Consider the following 21374-nt stretch of genomic DNA (forward strand, 5'->3'; position numbering starts at 1 on the left):
ATTTAGTTTGGGAATCATATATCACAACAGTGTTTGCCACTGGGTGTCAGAAATATGTTGTACAATTACGTTCTGGTTGGATAGTCCCTGTGTAGAATTAATGTAACGTTTAAAATAAAAAATAAAACGGACCATTTATTTGATCCCAGTATAGACACCAAACTACAGCTTGGTAATTGCTTGTATCCTTTCAGCTTAGCGAATGAAAGGTGCTCACTTTTACACTGCAGGCCCTGTTTCAGCAGACCCCACAGCAGAGACCCGCAGTGGTCACAGAATGTGGGCACCTTGAAGTTGTGAATCTTGAACTTGTGAGGGATGTTGATGCTGAAGCCTTGGTTAGTTGCCTGCAAACACAGAAGAGTGCATTGCATGATCTCACACACTGCTGCCCAGTGAATTGCACTATACATTTATAAAATGAATGATGTGTGGAACACCTGATTGTTTGTAAATGTGCACATGGCAGATACCCATATTTACATCAATTCCTCCTAGAGCTAAATGGTCCTATGGAAGCTAAAACAGGTCCTTATAATCTGCCTTACCTTACTTGAAACTTCATATAGAAATCACACAAATACTACCAACCTGTGGTAGCAGACACTCAATCTACCACTGATCTCTGTGTATTACAGTTAACTGAACACTTTATCTTTCATTTAAAAAAATGATCTATAAGTGTTTGTTTAATAGTGTTAAATACAACTTACTTACATCCATTCATCGAACCTATCTAATACTTACTTTTCAATTAAAATGTTGATCTTACACCGATTAATGTAATTGCAGTGACTACCAAGTACAGCACCCAACACAAACGAGAGTGTATCACTTGCTGTACAGACATGTCATTAGTAGTACATTTAGTACCAGCATCAACAGTGAGGGGGCAGCAGAGAAATTTTTACTAACTGACATTTGAGCAAGTGCATTTGTTCACTATTTAACCACAGTAGCGTTCAAAAGTTTGGCAACAACAAATGATTTACAGCAAGGCTAGGGGTGTGGACTGTATTGCCCATGTTTCCTCACTCAGAACCCTTATTTCCAAAATACCCTGGTATCTCTCAACAGATAATCATCTCCTTAAAGAATATGCCATGTATATTCATGAGCAAGACATCTCACAAGTAGACTGGCACTCCAAAATGTTCTCCTTTTTCTAGGAAAGCAGTACAATGGGATGGGAGTTTGTTGCCGGATATCTACGCTCAAGACTACTTTCTCACTAAATATCTTGGTCTAGATAGATAATTGTCTCCTCTTTAATTATGCTAAGGACTTTTGAACACCGCTGGTAAACCAACTGCAAGCAGAGGTCTGTTAAAAGGCCCACACTGTCAGTTGCAGAGGTAGAATTCATATCTAATATCGATACCACAGAGCAAACATTCACGTGTGAACCTCCCCTCCAGAAACACAGCTAGTGAAAACCTCGAGGCTGGGAGAACGCAGAGGATGTCGTGCTGTCAGTTAATGACTTTTGTTTACTGTTTTATTTTTTTTAATTTAAGATCTGCGAATTTAAAAATGTAACTTAAATTTCATTACCTCTTCGATTGCAGGCTTTTTCATGCGAGGGCACGCCGAGACAATGAGCTGGTGACATCGTTTGTGCACGACACACGTGCAGACTGAAAACCAGAAGTGACACAAACGCATTAGAAGGACCCCTACTGGTTTGCTATTTAAAAACACTGGCATTGACGGGAAAGGGTTTCAACTGATGGATGATCCAGTGGACGGGCGCAGTATAAGATTCCCATTTAGCAGATCTGATAATACATGGATTTACTTGCAGGAATGCTGAACTGCTCTGTGGTTTGACGGAGTGAGATAAGCTTCGATCAGCACATTTGTCAGTCACATTAAAAAGCAGTTCAGCAATAAGTTATTTCAATGCCCTCTATGACTTGTGCAAAGTATATCAAAGTTCATCACAAGAGGATAAGCTATTCTACAGATATGATGAAAAACAGAAATGTGACATCTGTAGATACAGGAATTCTACAGATGTCTGATTATAATTATAAAATCAGAGGACGTGGGTGAGCTACTGGCCCCTGGACGACAAAGGCCAGCCCTGCAGAGATCTGTTGAGCTTAATGAATGACTGGCCACTAGGGGATGCTGTAGTGCAGGGAGGTGACTCAGTCCCTGCCCATTCGGCCTACTTAAAATACAGAAGCATTAGGAACAATTTGAAGCTCTCAGTACATTAACAAAATAATGGATTAAAATAGCAGCAGCTGCTCACAGAAAAGGTACCATACCTTGACACTGATACCCCTGTCTCCCAAACACTCCCCTGCAATAAAACAAAATGAAAACGAACTGAGTGATATTAAAACAGGCATTTAAAGACAGGGCACAGTGTTGTGGATATTATTAGTAGCTCAATTACTTATCGTTGCTGATTTACTGTGTTGAGTTGCTTTTTGCTTGCTTCAGGTGGTAGTATTGTCTTCAGTGTTTTTTTTGTTGTTTTTTTCTTTAAACTCAACAAGTACCAAATTAATTGTATTGGTGAAAAAACACACACACACAAGCTGTATTTATGTAATTTTTATATATTTACACTTACACTTTAACAAAATTATAGTATTTTTTAAAAACAATATAGGTAAAGAGACAATTAAAATAGCAGGTAGATGACAGTTAAAAAATTCTCCAAAAAATGATGATGAAGTGACTTGTCCTCAAATGAGATCAATGGCTTAATGGGCTCATAATGAATATATTTACTATGCTGAGTGCAGCGTATGAGAAGGGCTTGATGTGGTGAAACAGTATGCTCAATGGGGTGGAAAGACCCTTACCAGATGAAGTCTCTGCAATGCGAGCAGAAGGTCGGCTGGCGCAGGTAGGTTGACATGAACTTGTGCCCGTTGACCTGGTGCACTCGCCGCCGCACCGCTCCCTGACGCTTCCTGGAGAAGTGCTTGAAGGTCCGTCCATTAGCTGTCGCTGTATCTAAAACAAAGAGCCAGCATGCCACTCAGTCAATGTGTACCCAGCATGCCCCTCAGTCAATGCGTACCCAGCATGCCCCTCTGTCAATGCGTACCCAGCATGCCCCTCTGTCAATGCGTACCCAGCATGCCCCTCTGTCAATGCGTACCCAGCATGCCCCTCTGTCAATGCGTACCCAGCATGCCCCTCTGTCAATGCGTACCCAGCATGCCCCTCAGTCAATGTCAGCATGCCCCTCAGTCAATGTACCCCAGCATGCCCCTCAATGTCAATGCCCCTCTGTACCCAGCATGCCCCTCAGTCAATGCGTACCCAGCATGCCCCTCAGTCAATGCGTACCCAGCATGCCCCTCTGTCAATGTGTACCCAGCATGCCCCTCTGTCAATGTGTACCCAGCATGCCCCTCTGTCAATGTGTCAACCCAGCATGCCCCTCTCAATGTCAATGTGTACCCAGCATGCCCCTCTGTCAATGTCAATGCCCCTCTGTACCCAGCATGCCCCTCTGTCAATGTGAACCCAGCATGCCCCTCTGTCAACGTGTATGCCACTCAAGCAATGTGTATCCCACACAGCCCGGCACATTCAAAGCTTTCCTGAAATGACTGCTCCCTGGACCAGCTAAAAGAGGTCTTCATACGCAATGTGCACTATGGACTGGAGGTCCTTGTATGCATGCGCTATAAATACAAGGTTGATGGTCCTATGAATCTCTGCAGGTCATTTTGTTTCTGTTCAGTCTCACCATTACTAAATCCACCTTTTATCAATATTTAACCTTCATTTTAACGTCCTGTGGTTTACGAAACTGGTTAGCACATTTTATTTTAAATGGACCTATGTGGTTTCATACATAACACCTTAAAGCTTTACTGAAATGTTATTAAGCTTTACATGAGACCCTGGCATTATGCTTTAATATGCTTTGCTTTTAAAGTACCCTATCTGTCATCAGCTGCTCAACAGTTTCATGTCAAGCAATCACAACACTATACTCTAGTGCAACCCTGATGCTATGGCAATGCTATCTACTTTTGCAATAGGCAGAAAACCAGGGAATTGCAGTTTCTTGTTACTAGATGTGATTATGTGGTTTGGTGAGGGGGGGGGGGGTGCATTGCTAAAGTTCTGGTATTGCTCTTTCTTCCACACCATGTGACTTATGTAGCACTGGACATTATTTATAGTTATTTTAATCATTTTGGTTTGTAAACGCAAATGTACAGATCTGATTAAGACCATGCGCATTGCACACCTGTGGAAATCAAGCTCTCTTTTGTGGGTTTTGTATTCTTACAAAACTGGCCTCAAGATGCAGGACAGAGATTCTAAGCTAAGCATTTCAGACGTTTTGCTAAATATCATCTCAATCCCCTCAAAGTCACTGTTTACAGATCACTGTCTCCTAACATGTGCCTCTCATTTATCATTTTTAACCACTGACACCAGTACATGCACAACACGTAGTTCTAACCCTGCCTGCACAGCATTTACTTAGCTGTCAGACAGAGAGAAGTCAGTGGCTAAAAGTGTTCAACAGGAAGCTCACATGTGAAGTAACACCAATACCTATTTTGTTATACAAGTTTTCAGCAGTTTCAAATTGTCATTTCACTTGCTTTTTTCATTTACCTTCCTTACTATAGGTCATGCGGCAATGTGATCTTTCCACACGGCCAGACCCACCTTCTGTACACTTATACAGACAGAGAGATTGGCTGGAGATGGCAGAGTTAACTGACACACTGTTGTATTTATTCTGTATGGAAGGGAAAATTCAATTCCACAGAAAATAGATTATTTCCATCCTACAGCCACCAGGGGGAGCAGTAAACTTTTTCTAAAGGGCACAGAGACAACTTGAGGTATAAAGTAACTACATGTTACTTTATGGTGGCCCTGCAAAGCTGTTTTCAATATGAACTGAACCTTGAATAATCAAAACAGTTCCTTGAAAATCTTTATCTAATCAACATGAATCACAAGTAGATAAAAAGTACAATAAAATATGGGTGCCTCAACTCTCACTGGCAGTCTCCTCTAAAGCACTTACTTGCAAGCACAGGCAGTCTTCACAAAACACATCAGGCTATATAGGCTTCTAGGGCCTCTGGCTGTGGCAGAGGTGCATAATAAATAACCTGGGGCAAAAGGTTCAACACTGAGGACGACGCACCTCCAAGAGGGCAGGGGCGCCATTCAGGGGAGCAGTTGCCCCTCCCCCAACCTTGTGTTTCATGCCACTTGTTAATTTATGGAACAATACACAATAATGCAGACCTGTCAACTCTCACTTATTCGTCAGAACCTTTATGTTTTCTGGATACTTCTCCCAGTCAACTCCCAGGCCAGATTTTCTCTTGTATTTTCCTCAAAACTCTACTGTTAAATCCTTTATGTCAGCAAACCGTAAATTTCTACAAAAGGCACGCTGTTGTTCCTGCAATCCCTGTCTGTACCTAGCAGGGTTTAGGGCCCAAGGAGCCCTGTGGCAGGCATGCAGTCAGTGTGTGAGGCATACAGTTGACCATCTATGATGGCTCCTCGTACGATAAGCCTTATTTGTTCAGTTAAAAAAAAAAAAAAAAAAAAACGCAGACAAATTGCATTACACAGGGCGAGGCTATCCGCACACAGACAGAGGGGGGGTGGGGGTGGGGGGGTGGGTGGTGGTGCAAGCCCGGGACCTCTCGCATAGTGCCGATACAGCCTACACTCTCCCCCGCCAGCCTCAAGTCCACCCGGACTTGCTTACAGGCTACAGTCCAACGAGTGTGTGCCGGGGTACCTGCATTCCCGCTCTGACACCTAGCTCTGACAAAATAGCCTTCCCCGTGTATGCTACATGCCAGTCTATACTGTGTGTGTGTGTTGTTCGTAACCGTGTGTGTGTGTGTGTGTGTGTGTGTGTGTGTGTGTGTGTGTGTGTGTGTATATATATATATATATATATATATACACACACACACACACACACACACACACATACACAAATTTGTAGCTTCTTGGACCACAACATATTCTCACGTAATGCTAAACAACGTTGGAAAAATACTACTTTGTGTAAACTATGTAGGACTGACTGTAATGGTGGGACATGGGAGCAAGAATGATGATGTTTGTGGTAAACCATCACAAAAACACCAAAAAGCCAGCGACGCTCTGAAAACCAGCACTTCAATAACATCTTTCACTGCCAAAGGAAAAAACTAAGATCAGGAAAGTTCCATGTGCAGAACCTTCACATGCTGTGACTAGTTCAGCAAATCTGTAACAGACATGTTCCCAGACTCACACACTGCAAAGTATTCTGCAGGAACATCTAAATCACACAAACAGTGAAAGAGCGTTTCGATTACAATTTCAGCATCAACATTGCTTTAGAAATTCAGATTGACTGATACTTTGTGTTCAGATACAGCAATGGTGTGTTCATTTAAAACAGAAGACAGTTGATAATGAAATGTTACTGACAGTTACCGTTTTTCCCCATCAATTATGTTAAATCTACTTGCAAGCAATCCAACAAGTATTAACTAAAGTGTAAAGCTTCCTCATGTTTTGTTCATTTTTTTTGTAATAATACAGAACTAAAAAGAAAAAAAAAGAACTTAAACAATCAGATTATTTACATTTTTGCAACCTTAATAGTTTTTTGTGTTTATTTTAGAAAAATAATTTCCAAAACTTCCATTTGAGAGAATTATTTGTAAATCTAATATAAAACTGTATTTGTAGCACCCGCTCTCTATAGCAGAGGCTCTCAAACACTGAGGTACTGTGACCGCCTTCTACCAAATTAAAATGACTTGGAGACCCCCCTGACCTGTGCTACTGCATAATAGTTAGTATTGAGAAATAAAACATGCATTACAAGGCAATATCAACAAAGCTAATACAGTAACTGCTTACAGCAGTATAAAAAAAAAATACATAAAAAATATAAGTATGGATGAACACAAATGCTTCAATTTAGGGCATGTTAAGAAATTTACAAAAACAATAAATTGCAGGGGTAAGTAGATTTTGTTTCATAAAACAAAATGATTTATCTCTACGAACATTGCGCAATGTATCAAACTGTGTGACTGATAACTGTGTTAAGACTCCAAGATTGACACATTAAGATGTGGGATCAGTAATAGCTTTCATATTATCTCCTGTGTGTTCTGATCTTATATAAGCTTAACAATAAGTCTTTATTTGGTACTGAGCCTGCACGCCACAGGTGCACATTCTTTAGCTTTAAAAGCTGCCTGTGTCCTGCGTTGGTAATTTTGTTATCGTACGAGTTATAAAAATAGAGGAAACAATCACAGAAATGCTCCTGTAAAACAGGTTTTTCAGTTTTTATCTGCAAAAAAACCAAGAGCTTAAAGCTCCCCCCCCCCCCCCCCCCCAAATGAAATCTGAAATCTGAAATCTGAAATGGCGCCCCTTCAAGAGGGGTCTCTAGAAATTACAGGAAATGCTTGTTTGTGTACTCAGCATACACTGAAATGGTTTCCTGCTTGAGGTGAAAACTCAGTATGTGTGTGCTTTAAAACAATTAGTGTTTACACAAATAGGGAAGTATTTGGGGTCACTGGAAGGGTTAATTCAGGAAGCTTGAACTACATAGGAACTGAACTGAAATTCTCAAGACCGTTTACACTGTTAAATGCTGACAAACGTTATTTCTCATTTAAGAGGTTAGTAATGACACCCAGAGTACTGCTGACCGGACAAACAGCGTCAGCTTTGGAGTTGCTAAAAGTTCTCTCATATGGCAGCTGGAAGGAGCTCAATCCTCTACAATATGCTGATGATTCCTTTATCGAAAGAGAGCCTGAAACATAATTCTACAGGAAGTACATTAGACTTATGAAAGACACACACTTTCTTCACTGTAGTTTATCTGATCTGAAGTGAACCCTATCACTGTTGCCATGGACTCTGACATACACTCACTCAGCTGAGTTCCAGTATTCTCTGTGCTTTCATTATTTAAACCGGGTTCCAGGTGGATTCTGAGCTTGAAGACTGCAAAAAATAAATGCATTTTGCACGCAAAAACAGGATTTATATTTGGTGTGGGACTAATCACATCAGATGGTCGTCAGACGGCAGACTCACTTGACCTTCCAGCTCCCTGGTCACGCAGCCCTGCTCTCTCAATGTCACTGCTCACAGGGCAGCTTTTGTCCTTGTTGCCAAAGCAGTGTTTACTGCAAACATCTCCAGACTGGAAAGCACATACAAGATTATATCATGCTGTATCATGGTCAGGGCAAAGGTAATATAATATAATATAATATATATATTATAAAAAATGATCATAACAAATGAATATGGTGGAATATAATTCTGACCACAGTGAACCTTTATGAACAATTTCCATGAGCTTTTCCCTTGCTTATATATTGGATTTCCCATTGTTTTTACAACCTGCTTTACCATGTGTGCACTATGCTTTATTCTCCTTTGATATGCTGTTAACATGGTACACAAGTATCAGGGCTACATTAAAATGAAACCAGTTACGAGTTAATCACAGTGGTCTATACAATCACATACTGCTGTGTTGCAGTTAAAGCAGGCTTTGCAGTCCTTTATACTTCCATAGGGATGGGCAAAAAGACTCAGATTTCCTCCTACCCTATAAACTGCAATTAATTACTTGTGCTGAATAGTATCATGAATGAAAGAAACCTGTTAATGTCACGGTCTCCTCTTCAAGGTTGTGCTGTATGTGCACTCCTGTTAATCAGTGTAACCTGCAGAGTGGCTGTTAAACTGCCTTGGATCTGGTTACGCATGTTGTAGACGGTCCGCTTGCTTACTGAAGCAAGGTCAGTTGGATGCTAAATAAAGACGGTTTGGGTTTAAGCATCGGTTTTGCACAGGAAATGTGTAGCAGGAGGGGTTTGTTTTTCAAGTCAGGCAACACCATACACCATGGCTTTTCTCACAATCTCTTGTCCTCATCTGTCTGTTTTTGCAGGCTTGCAGAGTGAGAACTTTAACAAGTGAAGTGTGACCCACAGTCTGCACACACACTTCTGTATTCAATATCTCAACCCATGTTGGACATGCTTCATTGCTCTGGCTATGTAGAGACATACAAATGAAGTTATATTGGAGAGTAATGGGTGTCACGTGAGACTGCTTATCTGTACAGGATCAAGAACAAACAGAAGTAAGGCAGGTTTCCAGGCCCTGTCTGTTTTTGCAATGGTGATTTGGAGGTCAGAATACTGTAGCAAGTATTTCATTTGTGATTTCAGGTTAAAACATGCCCTTGTGTCAGTTTATCCATCTATAATTGATTTGGTTGATAGTGACAGATGCAAACCTACATTTTCCGTATATACAATTCCGAAATAAAATAACATATTCCCTCCAATTATACGCAGGTATGCAGAGGTATTCAATGCAGCCTCAATTACCCGACACACCCAATTTTCAGAAGACAATGCGTGTACATCCTTGTTGTATTGCTCATACTGGAGATGATATAAAATACGTAGGGTGTGCTGCTCAATAGAGAATGTTTTCCCTTCTTTTAAACCTCTTGGAAACGCCACCAGAGAACTGGTTTGCTAGTTTTACACCATTAAAACGTTTTTTATTCTTTTCAGAAAACGTGCCTTTGCCCTTGTACTCATTGCTGAATAGGGTCAATAAGGTTGAAAGCAGATGTCATCAACAGCGCTATGATGGAAAACATCATTCTCGGAAATCATAAAGAAGACGTTCTAAAGTTCTCACCTCTGCAAGTGTCTGCTTGTACAGTGAGAATTCTCGGGCTGCACATTGTGTTCACATGCACACCCTCAACAATCAAGCAAACTAGTTCTGTGTTCGAAAAAAAATATATAAAAAAACAGTATTGGTTGCATTAATCCTAAAGGTGTTTTTAACCCATTCATCACAGCCAGCTCTTTAACACTGGGTAGCAGCATCCCACAAAATATAGACAAATCAGCACATATAGAACAAAAGCACAAAAACAACCCAAGATGATAAGCCATTTTCCTAAGTGGTTAATCAGCTGATGTTGTATTGTCATGGATCATGGCCATCAATGCACTGGCCACCTTTGGAACCATTGCTGTCCTCAGACAACCGTATTACAACTTGTGTTAAACAACCTATAGGCAGAACCAGAAAGGACCACTTTGTTTAAATTGTAGCCTAATATTGTGTGGAGGGTTATGTATGTAGGTCCCCCTGAAACATGGTGAACCTGAGCAGTAGTTATTTTGCACCTGAATGGAAATCCAATCATTTTGTATAAATCGGGGTGGAACAGGATAAAAACAATCTGGTTTTACGTCTTACCATCAGTAAAGGATCCTGTGAGAGTGATCACAATGAACACTTTCCCTTCTGGCTCCAAATCCACCTGTTCAATAAAAAAAAAGAGACAACAGTCACAAAGAAAAACAACAACCAGAACTTATGACAATAACATACGATAGTACATTAGAAACATACACTTCCACAGAAATGCATGAGCACTACTGTACAGTATACTGCGCCTGACAGTATAGCAGTGTTAAAAATGTTAGAACAATGCAGTAAACGTGTGTGTTATAATTGATAGTACTTGCTTGCTCCCTGATTGCACACATCCAGTTTTTATAATGCCATGAGACAGTAACTGGAATAGGTACTATACTACACATAACAGGGTGTCCCAGTACTGCAGCATCGATCTGCAGGGCATTCAGCACTGCAGTGCAAACCAGTCAGTATGTGACTGTAAACAGGTAGTAGTGTTTTTTTTAATGACTACATTATGAGGTAATGAGATGAGGAACCCCAAACAGCAAGCTTATAGACACAAAGCTAGAGATGACAGACTAGTTTCAACAGCGCAAACAGCTCACAAGACGGGGCAGCCACAGACATTCATCTGAATACTCTTCAAAACTCAAAAGCAACAATGTGTTTTATTCTTAGTCTGTTTAAATGATCTTTTGTGCAAGACTTTACTATCCAGATTAAAACTGTATAAAATAAGTCTGCTTCATATTTATAGATACAGCTCTAGCTGTAAGATTTTATCACTGTGGCCCTAGCAAAGATACCATGAAACCTAACTAAAAGCCCAAGTAAAACAGAATATTACTGCAGTATTTGCGAATACATGTGATCGGATTAGATTGTTGGTGAAAAGCACTGTCGTCTCCTGTAGCTCTACAAGGAGAGCTGATCTGTATGGCACAGGAGGCTGGGGGTTTGCTGTCTCATTCTTGATCTCCGCTGATCTGTGTGTATCTGGATGGTGGCTAAAAGGCAGCAATATATTACTTTGTCTGATAACAGTGTATTAGTTCACTGGCAAGTGTACTTCTAGAAAAGAGCAGAAATGCTGTGGAGCAGAGCGCTCAATATGTAACTAGATACAGCTAGCTAGCTGTAAGCTAGTCAGCTTGGAACTCCTGATCAGTTTTTAAGCTTGCACGCTCTGATAGTTTCCCAAGCTTTTTTTTATTGTTAAACATGACATATGCTTACTGACAGCTAGTCACAAACCACAAGACAAAGCCAACATATCCATCCTTATCAGTAGTTATCAGCCCAGCTTTTGTTATCCTTGTGGTTTTAATGCATTTTATAACCGGCATACAAAGTTTTGGTTTACAAATACAAATACAAAGTTTCTCCTGCAGCCCTGTGCTTTTTACTGATAATGCTATTCATAATAATTTATCTTAATTACTAAAGAGCATGCAGAACTGTATTCTAGAAAGCAATCCAAGGCATATGGTTTCATATTATGATTATAAGATCATAATATGAAACAATAACAAAATATTTGCATGTTGAATAATACACATATATTACAGTAAACAACTGATAGGGACATTGCAGACTGGAGTACACAGTACACACTGGCGCAGTATATATATATATATATATATAATATATACGCTATCTATATATATAATATATTACTATATATATATATACTGACACCCCACTTGTGATACACACACATACACAGTATAGACTGGAACACATAGAAAAAAGGACTTGTGAGTTCTGCTACATTCACTTTGTTTTTATTCTATGCAAAGCATTTAATATAAGTGTCACTTTCCTCACTTATATACGACATTGTGAATGGTGACTGTGGCTGAAAACAACTCAAATCATAAACAGAAGTCATGCGTTAAGATATAAAGCCACTCTCTGCAGTACTTCCAGCCTGATAAACCTGCAAGAAAGCAAAGTGGATCTGAATGCCTTCACCACTTATAATAACAATATCTTTATTTTTATATAGCGCCTTTCATAGTGGACCACCATCACAAAGCGCTTTACAGAGGTAGGCTTTGAACTGTGCATTATATGCAGAGTCTCTTACAATAGGACATTGATTTAACATCTCATCCACAGGACGGCACACAAGGAGGTTAAGTGACTTGCTCAGGGTCAGTAAGTGGCAGAGGTGGGATTTAATCCGGTGACCTTCTGGTTACAAGTCCTGGACTTTAATCACTGGACCACACTGCCTCCTATATTAATTAATACTAATAATAATGAAGGCACTATCCTCCCCCCAAAAAAGTTGACTGCTTGTTTCTACCTGTTTTTTTCTAGATCAGCCAGTGTCCATGACAACCATCTAATAAAAGAAAAGTTTCTTTCTGTATTGCTGGCAATACACCACTGTCCACCAGATGGCAGTGGCTCTTACTTCTATGAAGACACCTTAGCTTATCTAGAATATAACAGCTCCTGGACTCCTCTCAAAACAACTTAAAGATATGAAAAAGTAAAAAACAATAAACATTGAATACATGTAAATAATAATGACTGAAAACAATTAATCACAAAAAGCCTCTGAAAATGCAACTTGAAGCAACTTTTTTAGCTTTTTAATACTCAGCTGTTATAAGTGTCGTGAACGCAGTCTTGTTTTCGATGGGCTTTCCAAATGGCAGCTTTATCCGTCCATTGCATCTCCTTGTCTCAATGAGTTTCAATAAGAAACATTTGTAGAACAGGGTGTGGGAAAGCAAAGAAATAAGACTTGAGAGGAGAGGGGGCTGAACTACTTGGAAAGAGAGGGCTGAAGACCCTTTTAGGCTGAAGTGTTATCTGCAGTTTAGTGAAATGAAAGACGCATTATGAGCTGTGCGAGTATCAAGATGAGTACAAACCAGTGACCACAAGTCATTCTGATGCATTTATTAACTAATGATTATTAATATTATTATTATTCGTTATTTAGCAGCCAGTTTTATCCAAAGTGACTTACAGAGATCAGGAGGTGAACTATGTACAAAAATCTGCTGCTGCAGAGTCACTTACAGTAGGACCTCAATTTGATGTCTCATCCGAAGGACTGAGCACAAGATTGTGACAGTGAGTAAGTGGCTGAGCTGGGTCTCTGAGTCTCTGAGCAAGCCTGTGCAAGGTGGAACATATCAGAGGCTGGTACATATATAGGGGTGTGCACCAGTAATGTCTTCCCTACTGAATCAGTGAGCTTGTCTAAACCACCTGTTGCTATTATTTTTGCATGAGTCGTCCCCGTCCCCGTCCCCCCCCGTAAAAGTGAATGCTGCAGCAATGAAAAGCAGCTCATCACCCAAAGGCATGCCATCTGCCCGTACATGTCCCCAACGACATGTCTTCAGAAAAATGTGAAATATTTGGAGGGGAAGAGAAACACAGGTCAGTCCAGTTTGTGTGATTTTGGAAATGCCTGGTACAGGGTTAGTGTGAGGTAGAGGTCTGGTAGGGGGAGTGGCATTCACGTAAATCTCTGGGTTTTTTTCTGCTGGGATTACGCTGTAGGGAACTGCAGCATGACTCACATGCTCAGCTGGCTGCTATGCATCTGCAATGAGTGATAATGGGTTTCATTACTGTACAGCTTTCAAACAGTGCAAGTCTAGAAAAGCAGCCCTTGGCCCTTCAGTTCCAAAGGTAAGGGCAATGCTACCTATTAGTCTGAATGGATGTAGTTATTAACAGGTCATTAACTGGAGAAAGTGAACATTAATTAAAAAAAAGAAATGTTATCCTAGCATTTGACTGTTACAGAGACAGACTCATGCTAGCTCCATGTTTACAATAAAGAAAACATAACCTGGTGTGCAACACAGGGGAGCAAGAGGCCAAACCAGATATGCAAAATTGTTCTCCATCAACAATTTAGATGCAAATTCACCCGCAAGGTGACAGCTGTTCTTCCCAGCAGGGACATTACAGTAAGTCTTATTTCTGTAAGCTAGTTTCCTGCAATATTTATGACATCTTATTTCACCCCACTTTCCATATACAATACATTACTGTAATGAGTGAAGATGCCAAACCTTCTGCCATTGAAAACCTGGCACCTAGCTACACCCCTCCCCTAACTGCCAAGGATTAATTGTTTTACTGAGCTTGTGCTGCCTTATTCTACAGTACCTCCCCTTGCAGGAAACAAAATATATTCCAGTATCTAGTGAACCTCCTTCATGAGGCACAATAAACCCAGGTTTCTTATTGGCCCATGTGCTTTCTAAAAGAGTGCAGGAATTGGCTGCCTAGCAACCAGGTAAACATATCATACAAATAATCTGGATCTCATGCAACCATGGGTGGGATATTATAAGAAAACTTGATAAATGTTTTATCCTAACAAATATATTCAAACATATTGATACCTACTGTATACTATCCCATATTTAAAAAAGAGTCAGTTACAGTAACTGTACATACTGTAGCCCCATACTGTTTATTTCTATTCTGTAAGATAGAGCGGACTGTTCTTATGTCAGCATGCAACTGTAGTGACATTATGGAATCCCTTTGATGATGTCACACACCAGAATAAACTGTCTACAGTCTACAGTAGCTGCAGTCTTTTGGTTTGTGGCTTCCACCTGCAGTGGAAAACTGTGGGCAGGTTACAAAAGATCAATGCCAACTTGTCTTTTTTTATTCTTCGGTTCATGATCATCAGCTTGTGCCATGAAAATGAGCCACGACTGTGCCATTAAAATGACAAGAATGACAGGATTCCACATGCACCCAAGTGAGCTAAAATACTGGTTACAAGTTAAGAGAGAAAATAAAGAGGGGGTTTAATCCAATCCATTAAAGGCGGTTCCAAATGTTTTATTATTTCAGTGGTATTGAGCTAACCTTTCTGTCATTTCTTGTTAAGCTACGAGGGTAAATACAGCGAATTCTAGTGCTGCATGTTACAGGAAGCCAAAAATAGTCAACTTTTGTAAAGACTGCTGAACTGTACAAAAAAAACACAGAAGCTCTTAAAATACATTATACCACACAGTTTAAAAGGGTGACATATTGGGAAACAGGCAAGAGTCAGCTATGCGTTTTACACTTCGTGTAGTTATATGTAGGTTTTAAGATGTTCTCAATTAAATCAAACTAACTACAAATACCCGTGTCAGCAGTAGTTCACCTGAACGTATGGCTGGTCCTCAATATATAGTTTCCATTTAGCCCAACCAGTCAAAGTCCAGAACTCCATGGTATCCATGGTAGAAGCATGCAGAGCTAGCCTGTTTTTTTCTGGAATCAGGAAGCACACACACTGGACAAGCAAAAAGGATTCTCCTAGCAAATCCAGGAACACAGTCACATTTATAGATGATACGATCAAAACATTTAAAGCATCAGAATCACAGAGAACGACAGCAAAGAAAATCATAACAAGGAAAGGTAAAGCAGCACAGGAAATGCACCATTAATGGGTTACTCTGTGCAGCATTGAATGCTCTCATGTTCAGGGTCCTGCTAACAATTGGAGCAATCTTGCCACTTGATATCGGAAGTGTGCAAGACCCTCTACTCACACTTCCTCTGTCCATGGTTCAGAGAGTGTTCAAAATGTGTCAAGTGGAAATTAAGTTTCATGGTATGACTCAGAAAAAGAAGGGAAAGGCCTGCAGTTTTTAAAGTACTTTTTCTACTAGCCTTGCGTAGTTTCCTGTGGCTATATTCAGTACATTTATTGCACTCTCCAGGGTAAATGCTGGGGTTTGTCCTTTCAGAAAAAAAAACCTTTAGCAAAGTTACCTATAGTAAAAGCATAGCCAAGTGTAATAAAGCATAATGACTGCATGGTAAAGCATAGGTTAGCATTGTAAAGAATAGTGAGGTACGGTAAAGCATACAGCAAACCAGGGCAGGCTATGGTAAATGCATAGTATAACCATGGGAAAACATGCTAAAACTGAAAAAAATATGGGGAATACCATATCAAATGTGTCTAGCATGATATGTGTTCTGTGAAAGGGGGATGCAAAAGAAAAAACAAACATTACTAATGGTAGAAACACTGTGCACGGCATTGAGATCTGACAGAAACTACAAACCGCGGTTTGTGTGAGAATGGACTTCCCTCACACAGTACAATAAGGGATACTTCAAAATACATGTTCGGGGTTCCACCTCAGAGATGGCGAAATGTGCAGCTGATTGGGAATAAAAAAAATTTAAATAATGACGTCTCGGATTTCAGTAATTTTTCAAGATCTGCGTCGCAGGGGGGTGGATAAAAGTAACTTTTGTGTTTTTCCGTAACGTTTACAAACTGCTAAAAATTCCTTATTTGAAGTGACAAAGTCAGGGTGAGTGAGTTTAAAGACAGTGATTTTTTTGGAGGATTATTCTGTTCCATTTTGCTTTCTTCCAATTAACTTAATTGTTTTTCATCCAACTCAGTAGTGTTTAAAACGCACCTAAGTGAGGTTTTGGAGGTTGCAAACGTGTCACTGTAACAAAGAAATCTAAGTTCCAAGTTCATAACCCCTCAGCCACAAGCTAGTGCCACTGGAAGCACACCCTGTCACTTTTGAAATATCTTTGGGTGATCTTTTGGAGCCCCAAACCCACCCCCTGCCCCGTGAGTTATTTTGGCCTAAACCTGGTAGAAACACCAAAGACTGGTTTTTAATGACCAGTGAGGAGACTTGAAACCAAAAGTGTTTCACGGAATTTGGAAGAGTGGTCCCTAAGGTTCTTACAGCAATCATAACATTTCAGGACCTGCATCCCCTACAGGGTAAAGGGTTGGGCTGAAGTTCGAATAAAACTCATCATTTACCCAAGGTCTGGCAAACAGAGAGAGAGAGAGAGAGAGAGAGAGAGAGAGAGAGAGAGAGAGAGAGAAAACAAGAAGCAGTTATTGAAAGGAAGCGTGGCAGTGACCATCGGAAAAAGGTGCTGGTGGAAACAGAACATGATGTACATTAGACCAAGGAAACTGCAAGCCTTCACTCCCACATAAGCCACTAGCATCTGCATAAGCGAGCCTGTACCTCTGACTTTTTGAGGTGTTAAGTTTAGACTTTTTTTTTTTCTGGCAACTTGAAACTTAGTTGCCGATAGGAACGGATCATTTCTAGTTTGTTTTTTTTGTTGTTTCTTGCTAAAACAAATTATATATGATAATAATATATTATATATATAATATATATATACTGTATCGGATATATATATATATATATATTAACTGGGTGTGAACAGTGTGATGCATTATACATTTCAATCGGAAATGTACAGTACAATACATTACCATTGATGTTGTCCTATAGTTCTCATTTCATTGCATCTGTACCTTTGCAATGGTGCTGATGAAAGCACAGCATTAATTCATTCTCCAAGTACAGTACACAAACGAAAGCCAAACTATCTCTCACCATAATCCTGTCACTTCAATGTGATATAATGAGTGGGAATCACGGGCACAATTGTCTGCACAGCCTATTCACCATACATTACGCTGCCACATTTAGTTAGGATGCAGCTAATTAAATGATTTACCTACAGTTACTGTTCATGCAAGTCTTGCATTGTTTACAGGATACTAAATAAGGATCTGTGGTTACCATGTATTAGTAGTACAATTCTAACACCAAGAAGCCTCAAACTGAAGAATGACAAACCACAGTAAGATGATGCAAATGTATTCAGTGAGAAAGACTTTTCAAACTCATGTTTGCCACACTGCATCTTCTACACTGCAGTAAAATATTGAGTAGAAATTACTGCTCCCTTTACAAATCCTATTTGAGAATAAAGAACAACCTGTGTGTGTTTCCTATGTAATCTCCTATTTTGATTGCAACAGGGTTGATATGGTTCCACCAAAATATTACACAAGCCTAAAACAAGAGAATACAGTAGGAATTCTGAAGTTTGTTTTTTTGATGGGTCATTATACTGAAATACTTTTAAGAGAAGCCCTGGCTCTCTTCCTTTTATGCCCAAAATAAATTTGAAGAACGTATTCTTCCACAAAGAGGTTCATGTTGACAGCAGCAGTTCAGATTATTAATGTTAGCCTTATGAAACAATACAGTACAATGGTACACCGTAAATGGTTTGTTTGCTATTTAAAGACTTTTCAAGTCCGTTTTTCTCTCATTAAATACAGTTCTGTACTCAACAAACGGTTCTAGAGAGTTTTTGGCTTCTTTAAGAACAGTCTAGGTTACTTAGGATTGTTCAGTTGCCCACCCCATTGGACAGAGTTCAAGTTTTGCGAATAGGAGCCAACATAAAAGCATCATTATATGAGACACATTGACCATCATGGATATCTATTTGGGATCAGTAGTGTTGCTAATGTTGTAGTTGCTAGGTTTATGTCTGCTAAGCTTCAATGTATATTACAGAGCAGTCATAAAGCAGTCAGTATCCACTGTGAGCTGGTGCATTATGACCCAGAACAACCTTTTCAGCTTAAAGAGCATTTTTAATGACCTCAGGGCTCTTCAGAATAAAACCGAACCCATTTCAGACTGTACTGTTTGTTTTATTAAAAATGTAACTAGTCACCGGACTAAATAGCACAGAAACGGGGACCACCGTCCTCTGTGTGTTCTTTTGAAACCCTATTAAACGTCTTCAATGGGATGCTTCAACTGTTGCGTGTCCCACATTATTGTTGCCTCCTTGTTCTACACTGAATGTCTTTTTATTTTATTTTTTTTACACACAATTTCCATCTTGTATTCTATGTTATGGATGTGCATGCTGACATTAAAATCACCCTGTAGGGAATGTTATAGAAATGTACAGGAAGCTACGACACAGAAAGTAATCCATGACAGGCCCGTCAATCAGAATCAAATCTAACCATCACTGTAACAATAAAATAACTGAACATATGAATCTATATTTACATATACATTGCAAATTAACTATAGAACTATTTATTGATCAAATTCACCTCATTTCAATGTGCAATTGCATGTCCAACGTTTACATTTTCCCTGTACGACTATTGCAATTAAAATAAATACAATAATAAAATACAAACCTCATAGTTTATTGTAAATATCACTTACCCAGCCTTCAAAGGTCTCTTCAGTATTGACGGTGTTGATCAGGTCTTCAAACATGATTAAGCAATTAGCTACAAAATCATCATATCCAATCGGGGTGTCATGGAACACCGCCAGCTCGATCTTGCGCCCATTGTTGATATTGACACAGAATTCCTCGTTGTATGTAGGTCTGTTGGTCTTTTGTTTGGTGTGAGTCTGCCCTACTCTCCCCTCGTCCACATTGATTATTATATAGGGATCCAGCAAGAAGGGTGTTTTACTGAAAAGTACTGAGTGCCTCAGGGAAAATTTGGTGGGTTTCAGATCTACTGCTTCCCCGATCCTCAGTTTTAAATAACCATTAAACTTCATGTTGCAAATATCGGTTTATAAATCCGTTTCAGATCAACATATTCCCAAATTCAGACGGAGAAAGGTCACCATAGTCCTTTACCATTTATACAACAGAAGGTTTCAAGAAACTTCTGAATAGAAAAAAATAAAAAAGTACAAAGAAAAGTTACTTAACCCAAAGAAAATGCTTATTGCAGGTGATCTCTTTTGCGCGCTGTTTCTTTCTCCGAACGCAGACCATTTCAAATAACAAAAAGAAAAACACCAGAAAAAGGCAACAGGTGCAGCGCTGTCGCCGTACTGTCCTGGTTCGTGCTTCCCAAGAACGTTTATGCTGCTCGATTCACTCAACCTTTCTTTTCATGGGGCTTCATCAGTCAAACCTGACTGACTAATGTGCATGCAGTCATCACGCTGTGTTCTGCCCCTTGGTGGTGTTATCCGAAACTGATCAAATCAAATCGCTTTTCTCGCAAGCAACTCATCCAGGAAACCCTTTGCGAAAAACTCCGCACGAGGAAGTTATGGGATTTACAACAAACAAACAAAAACAAAAACATCAGCGATAATTACACCCTCGAGAAGCGTAAACGCTATAGTTTCCGTACAGTATGTACTTTAAGGCTGAGTTCTGCAAAGTTTAAATCTAACCAATTTCTTCACCACTTGCCTTACTTAAAGAGTTCCATGCAAATAACGAAAGCTGACCTCTCGGAGCATATGTAGTTTTTTCTCTATGTTTCTGCAGCTTGAATATCAGTCTGACAGCGTGTTGGGACTATAACTACCAGAATGCACCACGTTCTCCGGGATTGACAGCTGCTGCTTTTCGGAGGACGAGGTTCAAATGATTCTTCAAATTATCTTTCTGTATAAATAGCATGCGCCCGTACAGCTTGTAAATGGCAACACTAATACATACTCGCATCTTAGACTGTAATTGTAATGGACAGAACGTGTAGCACATTGACAGCTAAACTCAGAACTGCAAGTAGGTACACTCCACCTGTTCTGGTTTAGTGTTAAATTGGTATAGTATGACTCAATGCGTTTGTAAATCTAGCACCATTTCGTAGATTTACTGCTTTTTCGTAATAAAGTACAAATTAGCAGGTTGTTGGTTTTTTAGTTTCCCCAAAATGGCTAGCTACTCCACCCCCGACCATTCGTCCAAGCATTGTTTAAAAATCATATTATTACCATGCCAACGAGAACGCCTTGTTCTTGAATCACTGCGCAGCTTGTGTCTGTCCACATGGCTTTGCATAGGTTACAGGTGCGCCGTTGTTACGGGAACAGGACACACATAACTTGGGAAATAGCGCCACCTTCTGGCAAATGTTCAGATAATCTTTATGTTCCCCGAGCCCGGGAAAGTAGTGTGAAATGGGCGAAAAAAAGAGTACGATGAGCAGAAGGCAGGAGGAGGTAAGAAAAGACAACATTTTAAAAACTACCCTAGCGCGACATTATAATATATGTAATTGTAGTTTACTGGCAGCCAGCAGAGACACGGCCATGCTGATTTAATAGCTTGATTTATATAAACTACTGAAATGTATTATTATTATTATTATTATTTTTTGTAAACACAGCCTTCATTCCTTAAATATTTTAACCTTCTCTGTATTCTTCTTCAGAAAGCAGACCTTATTGGCCGGTTTGTTACATGCCCCAAATGTTATTTTAGATTAATTTGAACTATCTTTCCATTTTGAACCTGCTTGCCACTATACTGCCATATCCGAC

The 21374-nt window shown here is 39.8% G+C and overlaps 1 protein-coding gene across 1 annotated transcript in view; it reads right to left on the minus strand.

Moving 5' to 3' along the window:
- LOC121324800 (protein kinase C eta type-like) overlaps nt 1-20416 on the minus strand; it is a 37752-nt gene extending 17336 nt beyond the window's left edge. Inside the window, exons 1-6 of the mRNA XM_041266984.1 lie at nt 19293-20416; nt 10300-10363; nt 2823-2976; nt 2277-2311; nt 1555-1637; nt 218-347 (exon numbers count right to left, since the gene is read on the minus strand). Coding sequence (XP_041122918.1) covers nt 218-347; nt 1555-1637; nt 2277-2311; nt 2823-2976; nt 10300-10363; nt 19293-19643 — 817 coding nt within the window. The 5' untranslated portion in view covers nt 19644-20416. The remainder of the gene's footprint in view (nt 1-217; nt 348-1554; nt 1638-2276; nt 2312-2822; nt 2977-10299; nt 10364-19292) is intronic.
- Between the last annotated feature and the right edge of the window lie 958 nt (nt 20417-21374).

The sequence above is a fragment of the Polyodon spathula genome, chromosome 12, assembly GCF_017654505.1.
Source record: "Polyodon spathula isolate WHYD16114869_AA chromosome 12, ASM1765450v1, whole genome shotgun sequence".
NCBI lineage: Eukaryota > Metazoa > Chordata > Actinopteri > Acipenseriformes > Polyodontidae > Polyodon > Polyodon spathula.